Source organism: Mus pahari, chromosome 4 (assembly GCF_900095145.1).
Source record: "Mus pahari chromosome 4, PAHARI_EIJ_v1.1, whole genome shotgun sequence".
In the NCBI taxonomy this organism is placed as follows: domain Eukaryota; kingdom Metazoa; phylum Chordata; class Mammalia; order Rodentia; family Muridae; genus Mus; species Mus pahari.
In genome coordinates this window covers 24,404,014-24,419,768 of record NC_034593.1, presented here as the reverse complement: position 1 = coordinate 24,419,768, position 15,755 = coordinate 24,404,014, and the positions used below count along the sequence as shown (strand labels likewise).

Below are 15,755 nucleotides of genomic sequence, written 5' to 3'. Positions count from 1 at the left end.
GAGAGAGAGAGAGAGAGAGAGAGAGAGAGAGAGAGAGAGAGAGAGAGAGAGAGAGGTATGAAGGCTCCTCCCCAGCATTCTGAAGAGCAGTAGGTGGAAAGAAGTTAGAGAGGACTCAGCACAATCCCTTGACTACTGACAGAGACAGGCAGACAGGTTCTTCCATCACTTCTGATTCTGTACCTTTATTCACAGGAACAGACATATGTCCCCATGGAGTTGATGCACATCTGGCCACTATCCACACTGACAACCAAACACTCATCCACATCTAGGGAGAGTAGAGATAACAGCATCTGGCTTTCGTGGGACTATTTAACCTTCATTAACCAGTAGCAGCACTCTGCCACACAGAGAGCAAGCAGAGCTCCGGGATTATCTGGTACATCTGCCTAGTGACTTTCCCTCTTTCTTTTGCAAATTCACTGAAGACTGACTACATAAACCAGGGCTTTCTGATGCCTTGTTTGTGTAGTTGTATGAAGAACATAAAACTTAAATTCAATGGTTCCAAGCTGTGCCTTATTCTTTCTGCAACAATGTAATAACTTCTCAACTCAAGTATGTGACTAAACACTTACTTTTTTTCATAATTCCATCAAGGTCTGTGGAGAACTTTTGACATAGAAGAATACTAATTAGTCTCTTGTCATGTATCTGATTTATGACTGAATCTAGACTCAGATAGATTCACTCAATGTGTTAGAGACACAGAAGGTCCCAGAATGAAGCCACAATTCAGCTTTACTTCAGATGGTGCACACCTTAGCACTGTGGATGTGTGCAAGTGTGTACACTTCTGCCATGCAATCATATCTTGGCTCACTGTGCTTAGGAACAGATGGTGCATAAAATGCAGCTTTTGTTGGCTCTGTTAATTGGATGGAAATGGTAAATGGTAATATACTCTACCATGTTTAGTATATATAGATAGCACACTGTTTTTCTTTGATATGTACTGAAGGGCTGGCTTGTAGTAGTTAAAAACCTGGCTACCATCACAATTCAGGATTTGTTTCTTTAAGCAATAAAATTCCACTTTCTCAGTGACATTAATGTTATATATTTGACTTGCTACTGGAGTAGAGAGTAATATTATGAACTTTGTACAGACTTTAAGAAAATGATTTAAATAATAATATCAAAATTTTAAAATTAATTATGTATTCGTAATTTTTTTGTTTTTCGTTATTTTTTAAGTTAGCATACAAAGCAGTTGTTTTTACTGTGGTGTGTTTATACACATATGCCATTCAATTTTTGTTATCACTCTTAGCTTCTCCTACTGCCCTATTCTACCCCCTTTGTCCCCACTTTTAATACCTTCCTGCTCCAGAATTTGCCCTTCTGTTTTTATGTCACTTTCGTTCATCATACTCTCTAGCCACTCCCACCACACCCACTAGCCACTCCCACTTGCCTTGTCACCCTTCCTCCTTGTTGTTTCCTTTCTACCTTCAAGTGTGAAATAGATTTAAATTTTGATAATTTACATGAAAATTAACTTAGTAACTGTTTCTTCGGGGTCCAGTTTATTTCACTCAATATAAATGACCCCTAGTTATATATGTTTTCCTGAAAATGCCCTGATTTCATCTTTCTTTAGAGATGAGATTCTATTGTGTATATATATGCACTATATATGTTTTTATCCATTCTTCTGCCTATGGATAACTAATCTCGTTTTGTATCTTGGTTACTATGATCAGTGGAGCAATGAATGCGTGTGAGGAGGAACGTGTGGCTTACTGACCTCCCCTTTCCCATCCATACAGAGTGACGGGTCTCTGTTACATGGCAGTTCTAACTTCAGAGTTTGGAGAATCCTCCTCCGTGACTTCTAGAAGGGCTCTGCGACTTTGCCTCTCACCAGCATGCATGAGGTCCTCTTTCTTTGTCCTTAGCAGTATTTTTAATGACAGCCTCCTGACTCAGTTGAGATGGAAGTTAAGAGTAATTTTAATGTGCATTTCCTTGGTGGCTAAGCCAATTAAACAGTCATAAATATTTAAGCTATTTGTATTTGTTCTTTTGAGAACTAGTAACTGTTAGGTTCATAAGAGTTATTTACACGTATATGTTGAATTTTTAAAAATATTTCAGCTATTACATATTGTAGGTATTAATCTATTCTGTGATGTGTGCTGGCAACTGCACTTCTCTGCTCTTTAGATTATCTTTTCACTTAGTGATTTTTTTTTTCTTTTTCTGTGACGAAGCATTTTGAATTCTTTGTAATCTAATTTGAAAATTATTGGGATTTTTTTTCCCCTTGGTTCTGGGGTCCACTGAAGAAGTTCTTTCTTATGGCTCTATCTCGAAGTATTTTATCTATAGTTTCTACTAGCAGCTTCAGATTTCATGTGTCTCACTAAGATGTGTGGTCCACTTTGAATTGAGTTTTGTACAGGGAGAGATGAATTTACCTTTTTTTTTTTTTTGGTTTTTCGAGACAGGGTTTCTCTGTGTAGCCTTGGCTGTCCTGGAACTCACTCTGTAGACCAGGCTGGCCTTGAACTCAGAAATCTGCCTGCCTCTGCCTCCCAAGTGCTGGGATTAAAGGCCTGCACCACCATGCCCAGCTACTTTGTTTTTGCTACACATGAATACGTGATTTTTCACAGCACTTGTTGAAGACTACCTACACCATCATTTCAGTGCTGGCTGGTACAGACAACTGCATCCTAGGAGCTTGGTTCCAACATTCCCAGCAGAAATCATGAGCACCAGGTCCACTGAGAGACTCTGTCTCACAAATATTTTGGAGAAACACTTGAGAGAGAGACCGATGTCAATCTCTGGCTTCTACATGTACTTGACTGACTGTACCCACCTCTCTATCTCTTTCTGTCTCTCTGTCTCTCTTTCTCTGTCTCTCTATCTCTGTCTGTCTCTGTCTCTCTCTCTGCATCACTCAGTCAATAGACTCCAGGTATTTATATGGTTTCTGAAGGAAGATAGTTTCAATTAGGAAAATAAAAGATTTAACAAGTGTTTTTTAAATATGAACGAGATGAGCAAAAGATAGCTAGGAAAGAACCCATCAAGTTCAATACATTAACCAGAAAACTAAGGATGGTACCAGAAGAGAGAGAAAAGAACAAACAATAATCCAACTAACAACAAAAACAAAAAAATAAAACTATAAATTGGTAGCTTCTCTCATAATAACCTTAAATGTAAATGACTTTAACCAAAAAAGAGTTGCAGAATTATTGATTCTATTAAGTTCCAACTATCTATTTTTTCCCAGAAATATACCTGTTGTACAACAGTTTCCTCTAAGATTGAAACATTCCATCCTTCAAGGGAAGCTCCTTATTAAGCAGGAAGATAAACAACTCAAAAAGCTTAAGTATTTCCCTGAAACTGACTAGATTCACTAGGCCCCTCCTTGCCAGAGTAAGCAATAAAAATGGAAAACACCTCTCTGTAGAGTGACGCTGAGCTGCAAAGAAGACTCTGAACTGAGACCAGCTGATGAGAAACAGAAACTAACCCAGCCGCCTAGAAGAGGTTTAGACAAGAATCTCTTGAAAAGGACACTCTTCAACCTGTTGAGCTGCCTACATGACGTCCAGTGTGCTCCAAGATTCTCAGATTCCAAGATTTTATGAGCTGTCACCCATGTTGGTGGGCTTTGGTGATGCAGCTGCCTTTGAGTCACTCCTGCTACTGTAAATAAATTCTCACCCACACTCCTGTGTATAACCCCAGTAAAACCCTACATACACTTATGGTGGACTCTGATAGTGTCCATACTTCAGCCTTTCATGGGTTCCCTAGCTGGGATGAGTAGGTATATGTGCAGTGTCTCCAAGGAAAAGTTTTGTCACATAAGAACATATTGAAATAGATACTCATAGGCTAAGGGTCAAGTGATAGAATTCAATTTATGAAGTAAAGGAAAGCCAAAACCAAGTTAGTATAGCGATTCCGAGAGCTGATAACATAGACTTCAAACCAGTGTTAGATCAATAGATAAAGAAGGTCACATATTTATAAAATGAGCAATTCACCAAAAATGTAACAATTATAAATAAATATCCACTAAGCACTGTAGCCATCATTGTCATAAAACAAACACTAATGGGAATTTTAAAAATTATATAAGTCCTGATGCATCAATGCTAGTTAACTCTAGCATCCTAACCCTATGTTTACAGAGGTTATCCAAACTAATGATGAACAAAAAAATTTCAGAGTTCAACTCTAACATGGATCAAATGGACTTAACAGATATCTACATGATATTCTATTCGGCAGATGTAGAATAAACATTCTATGCCACAAAGTAATTCTTAACAAACACAGAATAACTGAAAAAGTACATCATCACTTATCATATCACAGTTGAGTAGAATTAGAAACCAATAGCAAGAGAAGCTACTATCTGTAAATAACACACAAGCACTTGGGGGACTGAACAGCGTGACTAATGAGACTTTTTGAAGGAAACCACAGGATAATGTAAGGACTTATAGGAACTATTAGCCTGTCTGTCTGTCTGTCTGTCTGTCTGTCTGTCTGTCTGTCTGTCTCTCTCTCTCTCTCTCTCTCTCTCTCTCTCTCTCTCTCTCTCTCTCACATATCTGTCTGTGTGTATAGTGTCTGTGGTATATGTGCATGAATGTGTCCATCTTTGTGTGTGCTTATGTTTTTAAAGGCTGAGAGTCAACATCTGCATCTTCCTTGATCACTTGCCACCTTATTGTTTGAGGCAAGGGCTTTTTATCTAACCTCATCATCAAGCTGGCTGAGTTTGTGACCAAATCTCAGGGATAAGCGGGTGCTGGGGTACCATTAGCTAGTTATACCCACTATTTTAAGATTCCCCTTTATTAAGAAAAATGTAAGCTAGTCTAGAGAGCTCCTAGAAGTGCACAAATTTTAACAATATAGAAAGTTGTGAGATGACACATCTAAAGGTGGCCTTGGCTATGTTAATATGTGAGAAATTCTGCTGCGGGTTTTCACTCTTATGACAAGATAATTTTCTCATTGGTTTCTTCTTGAAAGTGACTTTCAGCAACCAACTTTGTAATTGTGGTCCAGAATGCTAGAAATGACTCAGTAGTAGTGTTGCCCACTCCCTCATTTCTTCTCTGCATACATACCTGTGGAAAGCATTATGGACCAAGGAACATAATATAACTATAGCGCTTTTAGTGGAGTGGTAATCTAGGTCAAACATCATGTTAGCACTTTACTTTCATTATAAACTTTCCTTAATTTACTCCCTAAAATTCTATTGCTGTCCTCATTACAGTGATGAAGATCTTGGGCTCTCCAAAGTTCAAGCCACCAAGGTCCACATGCCATTACAGAGTGCAAGCACAGAAATCTACATTTCTTCAGCATGAAAAATGCCGCTTCCAAGCTCCCACCCACAGACCGTACATCACATCAGTTGTTCCAGGAGATCTCAGGAATTTACCATCACATCCACAACCATCGGAACTGATCTGAAAGCCTTCCCCACAGCTGCACTCATAGCCCCCTAAGTAGTTGATGCAGAGTTGGGCACAGCAGGCTTCTCCGCTCTCACATTCATCAAAGTCTGAAGGGCAGAGGACATTTGTGTTACTGCAGGAAAACAGAAGTCAACAAAACTTTAAATGAAAACTGTTTGATAAACCGTTTCCCACGACTCTGGTCACATCATGAGACTGAAGAAATGATCACACAAAGTAATGATACCTCTTCTGGGTTCCTGTTTCTTGCAAGCTCTTTGTATGTCTGTTATTTATTTTAAAGGAATGTAAATAATCTTCAAATACATTTATAAGTATAGGAAAAGAGAGATCTCTGCTACCTTTCCAGTTTGAAAAGCAATCTGACTGAATAAATAGAACCCTTAGCACAAAAAGAGGATTGCGAAGGAAGAGCCGAAGAATTCCATTTAGAAATGTTTGACAGCTGCAGAGAGAGACTCCCAAGTGGGCTTCTTCTTCAAGATCTGTCTGAGATCAAAGAGTGTTCCCAAGTCAAGATCCCCCTTGAACTCAACTAGGGTGAGAGGTGGGGACTGTATGCCTGTGAGAAGGAAAGAGACACACTTACCTCACATAGAGTGTATTAAATTCTGGAGTATTATAGTGTTTTCTTACACCCGACAATGATACGTGCCATGGGATGGGTAAGATCTGTGGGGTTTTGTTACAGCTGTGAAGTCATTCCCTTGAAAAGCCCTGTCAGATGTGCAGCTGTCTACATAGCACTATCATTTCAAAATTCTACAGTCATGAATGGCTGTTCTTATCATACAGCTGGCCTACGGAAAATCAAAAGGCTTCAGTGTCTGTCGAGTTGAAACCATTCACCCAAACAACAATGTACTTGGCCCAAGTTTTGAAGGGTCATTCTAAGCAAAATAGTGAGAGTCTCAACAGACACTAGCTTCCTTGCTCTAGACAGCAGGGGATTTCGTGGTGAAGGGGTTGGCTTTCTGCCCCAGCTCAATTCAAGCCTCTGTGTGTTGAGCTGTTAGGCTGGGTGGCTGTCACTGCTGAGCTTACAGAATCCTATCGCTCCAGGACTACACAGGTCCAAAGAGGTCAATGTCTCAATTAACCTCGGAAGAGTCAGTAGACTCAAGGAAATGAAGACAAGAGACGGGAAGGGAAGGAAATGCAGTCCGTCAGTCAAGGCGAGGGGTCAGCAGAAACTATCTAAATGAAGGTCATCTGGGCACAATGATTTCTTTCTCCTGCAAAATGTCCCAAGGAGCTCTGCTCAGAAAATGACAGATATTAGTTTTTGTCATATTAAACCTTTCTCTGGCCTTTAGATTAAACAATGTGAACACAGAAGATAAAAAACAAAAGATGAGCCAGTTTTATTTCATAAAAGATATCAGTCTTCATGATTTTTTTAAATTTCAGATATTTTTAATTCCCCTTTAATTTAAAAATAGGCCTTCTTACCGACATACATACATAAATGTAGGTCTCAACTAGCAAAGGATACAGGCTCCTCCCATAATACTGAAAATATGTCTGATTACTATTGTTTGGGTTTATTTTAGATCATCTTGCCATTTACATTGCTCTGGGAAGATTTCTTACCTTTCTCCTTCACATTGACTTCAGTTTAAAAGTTCAGCACAAACTTCCTGCTTCTATAGTACAAAACATGTGGATGTGGATATGGTATATATACATGCCATGTGTGGGTATGGAGCACATGTATGTTATGTGTGGGTATAGTGAACATGCATGTTATGTGTGGGTATGGTGTACATGCAGACCATGTGTGGATATGGTACACATGCAGGCCATGTATCTTAGTTAGGGTTTTACTGCTGTGGACAGACACCAAGGCAACTCTTATAAAAACAACATTTAGTTGGGGTTGACTTACGGGTTTGGAGATTCAGTTCAGTATCATCAAAGTGGAAGCATGACAGCATTCAGGCAGACATGGTGCAGGCAGAGCTGAGAGTTCTATGTCTTCATCTGAAGGCTGCTATGAGGAGACTCACTTCCAGGCAGCTAGGATGAGGGTATTAAAGCCTACACCCACAGTGACACACCTACTCCAACAAGGCCACACTTCCAAGTAGTGCCACTTCCTGGGCCAAGCATATAGAAAACCATCACACCATGTGTGATGTACATGTATGTCATGTGTCGGTATGGGTGTACATACATGTCATGTGTGGGTATAGTATACACACATGTCATGTGTGGGTATGGTATACATGCATGCTATGTGTGGGTTGATATACATGCATGTCAAGTGTGGGCATATGTGTACATGCATGACCTGTGTGGATATGATATACATGCATGCAATGTGTGGGTATGGATATATATGTATGTCATGTGCAGGTATGGTGTAATGCATACAATGTGTGGGTATGACATACATGCATGCCATGTGTGGGTATGAATATATATGTATGTCATGTGTGAATATGGGTGTACATACATGTCATGTGTGTGAGGAGTGCACATGCATATCATGGGGAGAGTGCACATATATCGTAAGTCTTCCTCAATGTCCTCCACACTTTGTTTTATAAAAGGGTCTTTTATTTGCTAGATCAGCTGGCCAGCAAGCCAGAAGTATTCTCGTCTCCAGCTCTGAGTTCTAAGATTACAGGCTCAGCTTTTTGTGTGGGTTCTTGGGATCAGAATTCAGGGTTTCATACTCACAGATCAAGGAGCTTACTGCCTACATCCTCACCTCAAGTCTTTTCTAGGAAATACTGCCACTCAACCTTTATACCACCTGATTTCAAAATGTCTTTATTTCTTTTCATATCCCTGATGAAGTTGTTGCTTGTCTGGTTCCTCTTTTGATCATACTTTATGGCTTTTGCAGTTACACGCAATGTCACAGAGCAGCAGTGACAGAATGAACTGCTTACCGGGAACATCTAGCCCTAGTCAAAACCAGAAGACTCTCAGTACTGAGTTGAACACTTCTGTACATTCCTAAAAACTCCTAAACTAAGACATACCCCCTAGAAACTAGCCATGCGTTTAATTTGGAATTCCTCAATGAGGTCAGACAACTACTTTTTATATGACTGTCACCCCAAGGCCATTTTACACATCTCTCGATGTTTCGGGATGAGGCTTCTGCACTTGGGCAAGGTTAACCACTGGCATGTTAGCTGTATTGTCTTTTATACATTCTCATCTTTAGAAAATACCTCATCTTAACATGATAAAACCCATGGTTGGTTCTACAAAAGTAACCAGTAACAAGAAGAGCAACCTTCTCATGGTCTAAGTAAATTATTCCCTTTGCCCTACTGAATATCTGGTCTTCAGAAATAAGCAATTTTATTCTTGAAATCAAAATGAAACAAAATGAACCGTAAGCAATCTAACATTGCCTTGTTGATTGCAGAAATCTCATAAATATGCAGTTTTCTGCATTCTGACCCTGGCAGATGCTATACTTTTTCTAGCTGTAAATAAGAAAAGTTTCTTGAATTGTACTTTTCAAAGACTAAAGATATCGAATTTAAAATACATACATACATACATACATACATGCATACATACATATACACACATATGAACTCACATACAGAGAGAGAGAGAGAGAGAGAGAGAGAGAGAGAGAGAGAGAGAGAGAGAGAGAGCTCCTTGTGGCGGTTGATCATGACTTTAATCTCTAACACTTGGGAGTTAGACTGAGACAGACATCAGGTGTCTGGGTTCATTGCCAGTCTGGTCTGTATAGAGATTTCCAGGATGCTAGGGCTACACAGAGAAACTCTGTCCCCCGACCCCCACAAAAATCCAACCAACTAGCTGAATGAATGAATGAATGAATGAATGATAAATAAATAAATGTTTCTAGTTTTCTCTATTTAGTACTGATATGAAGAACAAAATAAGAAGAGAAGAAGGAAGGAAAGAAGGAAGGGAGGGAGGAAGGAAGAAGAGACAAAAGTGGGGAAGAGAGAAAAACATTTTTTTCCCATAAATTTAAGTATTAGTAAGACAGGAAATGTGTATTTTTCATTGCAAGATGAAAAATATACATTGGTTTTGATTTATTAGTCACCATAGACTCATAGCAGTGCAGAAGACATTACTGGATCAAGAAACACAGGCAATGACATTGTCAAGGTTTAATAATTTGGTGAAAGCAGAATACTATACATTCTGTGCAATGTACCCACTTATGCTGAAGCACAAGACAAAACAATGGAACCCAGTGACTCAGTCACCTCTCTCAGTGCTTTGAACTGACTCCCATCGGGTTGGATGGTGAGCAGTGTAAAGGGAGTTCTTTTGAGTTTGTCCTATCACTTTAAAGGGAGGAAGCAAGTGTCATCATTAAATAAAATCAGTAAATACAGTATTTCCACTCCAGGATGAAGAAGCCTCGCTAATTAAGAGAGTGTTTCAGAGCCGGAGCTCAGCAGTGCTCTTCCCCCTTGGCTTAGCAGGGACACACTGGGAGATCTCCATGCAATATGTTTTAGTGCGGGAAGGCCAAATTGGGACTGGTCTTCTCACTGCTGTAAACGATATAACTGGTGGTAATTCTAATGGCTATGTGGTTAAGAACATGTATTGCTCTTATGGTAGAACCAAGTTCTCGTCATAGCACCAGTATCAGGCAGCTTACAATCACTAGAAACTCTAGTTCCATGGCGTCTGACTTACTCTTCTGGACTTAGCAGTCACCGGCACTCACAGGGACACGGACACAGAAATACATATAAACTAAGAAAGATAAAGATGGGTTTGACCTGGGATATCCAAAGTGATTATCTTCTACACTTTTCTTTTAGTAAAAGTTGCCAGTGCCCAACTGGATATTCATCCAAATCCATTACCAAACGGGAAAATAATGGGTATGATTTCATTTCTGCTTGAAGTAGGAAGACGTGGGACCCACAGTTGGGTCTAATGTTGGCATACAAATTTAATAGTTTAGGTAGACCTTAGGATATATTTTCCTGAAACAAAACGATAGTTTTTATTTACATAGTTTATAGCCCTGCATAACTCAATAAGAGTGTTTCAATCTCCTTAATTTCAAGTATCCGAGTATTTGCTTGTCTTCGCTACGTATCAGTAGTCAGAGATATAGTTAAAAGCGCCTCTCAGTCTGAGGTGTGTGCTGTGGCTCACGACGTAGCGATGTGTTTTAGCATGAAAGTGCTCAATGGGTTGAGAGAAACTTTGCATGAAGATGGCGATTGTCAACAATTACCTATGCATGTTTTCTCATCGGTATCGAGTTGATGTCCGTGGTTACAGGAACAGTGGGCTCCACCAATTGCAGGCTCGCAGTGATGAGAACAGCCGCCATTGTTCTCCTCACAGATATTGACAATTTCTAATTCAATTCCTTTCCAAAACAAGCAAAAGGAAGCTATTAACATGACAGTAGGGAAAATGGGATATATGTGAACCACAGACATGCTTTCTCTTTTGAGAGGGTGAGACATTGAGAGAAATACACTGACACTTTGCACACATAAAAGTAAAATTCAGAGGTGTTTCAAGTCATGAGTATTATATATGCCTATACTCTATTGAACTACTAAGTGATAAGAAGTATTGATAAGGAAGGCAATAAGAGTCCAATCAGTTGCTAATAAATAATCTAAAAACTCACTTTCTTTAGAGAATAAAAAGTGTGCTTGTGTGTGTGCATGTGCCTCTGTGTGTGTGTGTGTGTGTGTATGTGTGTGTAAAACTGATTAGTGTTCTTTTCAGTGCATGTGGGTTCTTGAAAATACTGTTAAGAATAACTTGATACATTAAACCCATATACTTTCTGTAATGTGAGTCATAGCATGTGAGAGTGCTAAGAAGCTTTGATGCACATAAAATGCACTTATCTTATGATCATACTATTACTTTTAAAGAATGTCATCATCCCTGGCATATGCTAGTAATTTAGGCATATTGGTGAGCATCAGGCTCAGCATATGAATGCTGACTGGCCTGAGCACTTAGACATTGTAGCCCGATTTTCTGAATTAAGATACAAGAAGTAATCTAATACTTGAATCGGTGTTTGAGGAATGGAATTTCAATGCACTGCCCCTTTGTGTAGGCACTCTGTTCTCTTTGTACCCACATTTGCTTGTATATGGTCTTAACATATGAATCCAGAAGAAGAAAAGAAGAAGAAGAAGAAGAAGAAGAAGAAGAAGAAGAAGAAGGAGGAGGAGGAGGAGGCAACAAATTTACCTGAGATTGTCGCACTCTTCATGAGCACGTTTCATCATTATAGCTGCGTGAAGAATCTAGTCTCCAAGACTGAGCTCCATCAACACAGTCTCTTGCTACAACACATAGCAGTTTGTAGGCTCACAGTGAAAACTGCAATTCCCTGTCACTGCCAACCCCACTATGCCTTCTTTATGGGAACATAACAGCTTACAGCAAATATTCAAAAACACATTCCCAAAGATAGGTGAAATAAAGGACAGTTATGCTACTCAATGTACTGTTAAAAGAAGGAACCTCTTTGGGCTTAAGACTGAGAAAACTAAAGGATAAAACAAAGAGCTGAAGAGTGAAGGGCTTTTTAAGATATGCTAACACAGAGCATATGACACAGAGCTGAGCACATTTCCTGTTTGCCACTGTGTAAAGAGGTATTTAAACCAGGGTTGCTATTTTCTAATCCACCAGGACAATCCCCATCAGTTTCTGAAAAACCTACATTGATTGATGTGGAATCACCCTCTAATAGTACATAGAACATTGTTGCTGTCAAAAACCAGGTCTCCCAGGTTAAATTCTACCCACTCAGATTGATTGCATTTAGGTGAGATTTAAACAAGAACTCACTTAAATTTTCTTTTTGAATGCTAAAATATATAGCTATATCAATAGACCTTGGGTATGAGAGCCAGTTCTCAACATCAGACTTATTTGTGTTTTATACCTTCATTAGGCAGCCTGGAGGTAATATTACACAGTATTTTAACTGCAATTTATACTTTTGATTACTATCTACTCCGAAGAACAAGTGTGCTATCTTCCCCTCTGGTACTATGTCAGTGTTTCAACTATATTAGAGTTTGGAACATTTCAGAGTTTAGATATTTCAATTAGTGAAAAGAAGCTGCATCCATACTGAGGAACAAGACCATGGAGATTTGTTTGACGACGTTCATTTTTACCTCTTCTGTATGAATTCATGATCATCACTCCAGGGGGTCCAATGTTTCTCTCTAACCTCCGTGGACACTGAGCACACACACACGGTGCACATACAGACTCAGGGAAACATTTATGCAATAAGTAAACACATCAGAGAAAGGATAACAAACTGGTGGCTCTAAACATGGGGAAAGCTCTAGTTCATTCTGGCAACCGGTGTCAGAGACAAGAAGAACCTGGCCTCTTTAGTCCAGAATGTGAGCTCCAACTCAGCACTGGCCTTACAAACGTCAATTTCTTCTGTGCCAATTTCTTGCATATACCCATATCTGCCCGTCTCCTGTGGGCATAATGAGTCCTGCAGAAGATTGTTTGAGGTCATTGGAAACTGTTAGAAATTCTCTAATACTTTTCAATGCTTAAGGGAAAAAACAGAGAACTGGTTATCTGAAAATGACTGTGTACACTCTGCCATTCTTGCTAAGTACCTAAGGTGCTGAAGGGATATAGCCTAATATAGTAGTTTAAGTCATATATACCTGATAATATACTAATCTCATTAAAAGACATAGGATTAAGTGGATATAAGCTCTGTGTAGTGGTGCACATCTATAATGGCAGCACTTGGGAAGCAGAACCATGAAGACTGTCCATGAATTCTGGGCCAGGTAAGAATAAATAGCAAGTGAGGCTAGTCATGGCTATGATTTCTCCAGAAAGTCAAGACAAGCATAAATAAATAAATACATACATACATACATAAATAAATCCAACTTTAGATCTACAACTGGGCACTAAAAGTAAGCTGGCATTTTAAGTTCTTGATCTGGATGATTGACAAAGGGCTACTTTCCTATTATTTAAAAATCACCCAGGGGCCACAGATACAGCTCAGTGGTAAAGGAGCTTCAGCTAAGCCCTACAACCTGGGTCAGTTACCAGGACACACATGTCACAAGGAAAAAACAGACTCCTGAAAGTTACACTTCATCACACACACACACACACACACACACACACACACACACACACACACACACACACACACACACACACACACACACACACACACAGGAATGAGCCACACATGCCACATACCCCAACTCACAAAACAGATTTTTAAGCCGGGCATGGTGGCGCATGCCTTTAATCCCAGCACTCAGGAGGCAGAGGCAGGAGGATTTCTGAGTTTGAGGCCAGCCTGGTCTACAAAGTGAGTTCCAGGACAGCCAGGGCTATACAGAGAAACCCTGTCTCGAAAAACAAAACAAAACAAAATTTAAATTATATTTAAACAGAATCTGTTTTTCTCATAGGTGACAAATGTCATTTTCTTGAGAGACACAAAAACATAAAACATATGTATCTAATAGCATAATGTTGAGAATTTAGTTGATGAAAATCTTAACTAATTATGAAATGTGTGGACCTTTTCAAATTCAATTCACAAGACAGTGAGTATGAATTCACAGCACACTGTGAGCACTGAGTGGTTCTATAAGACAATATTTCAAGATTTCCTCTAAAGAAATTAAATAACCATAAAGCCTTTTCTAGGACAAAGGTGAAGCACTTGCTTTGCAATACTCTCATTACATACAGATGCTACATTCACAGTTAAATATCATCACACTCTTAAAAGATTTTCTCTGCCTATGGGTTTAGAGAAACCTCAGAACACAAATTTTCACATAAAGGTTTGTATGTCAGTAGTAAATACTAAGGTCTGGGGATGACTGTAGAGAAAAAGTTGTTAAATATTCCCATCAGGAAAGTAAATGTAAAACAGCACTTCCACCTAATACATCCCACTCTAGGGCAAATTGCTTTCCTGAGTAAATTCCAAAGAAAGCCTCTAACTCATAAACCACTGTTAATAACGATCCCTTCTTCCATGGTAGCGGAGAATGTGCTAGTCAGACGGTAAGATACATTTGCACGTTTTTCAAAGACGCTCATCCCCTAAAACTCTGGCTATATTTTAAAACCAAATATTAATAAGAAAAGTTGCATCCATATTTTCTTCTTCCCGAAAGGGGATTCTGGCAGGCATTCAAATGAACGCAACTCCAGAAGTCTTTTCTTAATTAGTAGTCAGTTTTTCTCCCATTTTATTTACTTTGTTCTTTACAAAGCATCCTGGTGTAGAAACTGCACTATATACACAATGGGAATGCATACACGGACTTGAAAGATACATCAGCAAACCAAGAAACAGAAGTTTACAAAGAGGAGGTGAATCTCCTGACGTTTAATGGTGTGTCTTCATGAAGAAGCCCAGGATAAAGGTGAGTGTGCTCATTTGTCTACTAGTTTAGCTGTGTTCTTTGTCTGACACCAATAAAAATACATACAGTATGAGGAAACATCAGGTAAAGGTAAGACTTGCTTATGCAAAGATGAAAGGCCACTTAAGTCCCAGCACTAAGACTTAGTGAATTTTACTATGAGGTTGGCTTTAGTGGTGGGTATGAAAGAGTGCAAAGAGAATCTATGAGAAAGGGGCCCTGGACCAATTGCAGTAACTGTCAATCATGTAAGTGGGCTCCCTGAGAACACAGTTAAGGGATATCATTAGAAGTAGAGAACACAAATTAGCTATTGAGATTGGGCAGAGAAAAAGAGAAATTACACCAATGTAAGTGTATAGAAGAAAGCATTTCAGAACAATGAAAGCAATTTTCATAGTTTGGCTTCTATTGCTGTGATAAACAACCTGGGGAAAAAAAGCACACACACACACACACACACACACACACACACACACACACACACACACATCTAGTAGAAGCTAAGATAGCAACTAAAGCAGGCAAGGAACCTGGAGGCAGGAACTGAAGCCAAAACTGTAGAAGAACACAGCTCACTGGCTTACCTTCCATGGTTTGCTCAGCCTGCTTGCAAGCTCCATGGATTAGCCCTTCCACATCAGTCAACATCAAGAAAATGTCATACAGTCATGTCTACATGCTAATCTCATAAAGTCCTTTTTTCTTTCTTTCTTTCTTTCTTTCTTTCTTTCTTTCTTTCTTTCTTTCTTTCTTTCTTTCTTTCTTTCTTTCTTTTTCTTCCTTCCTTCCTTCCTTTCTTTCTTTCTTTCTTTCTTTCTTTCTTTCTTTCTTTCTTTCTTTCTTTCTTTCTTTCTTTCTTTCTTTC

The 15,755-nt window shown here is 39.2% G+C and overlaps 1 protein-coding gene across 3 annotated transcripts in view; it reads right to left on the bottom strand.

The window, feature by feature from the left end:
* Positions 1–15,755, bottom strand: part of LOC110320670 (EGF-like and EMI domain-containing protein 1) — a 569,140-nt gene that overhangs the window by 14,716 nt on the left and 538,669 nt on the right. For 2 of the 3 annotated variants that reach the window (XM_021196777.1, XM_021196778.2), the window contains 2 exons: positions 10,690–10,827; positions 5,438–5,560 (listed from right to left, as the gene is read on the bottom strand). In XM_021196777.1, the coding sequence (XP_021052436.1) occupies positions 5,438–5,560; positions 10,690–10,827 (261 nt within the window). The remainder of the gene's footprint in view (positions 1–5,437; positions 5,561–10,689; positions 10,828–15,755) is intronic. The other variant, XM_029537778.1, reaches the window with a different exon arrangement.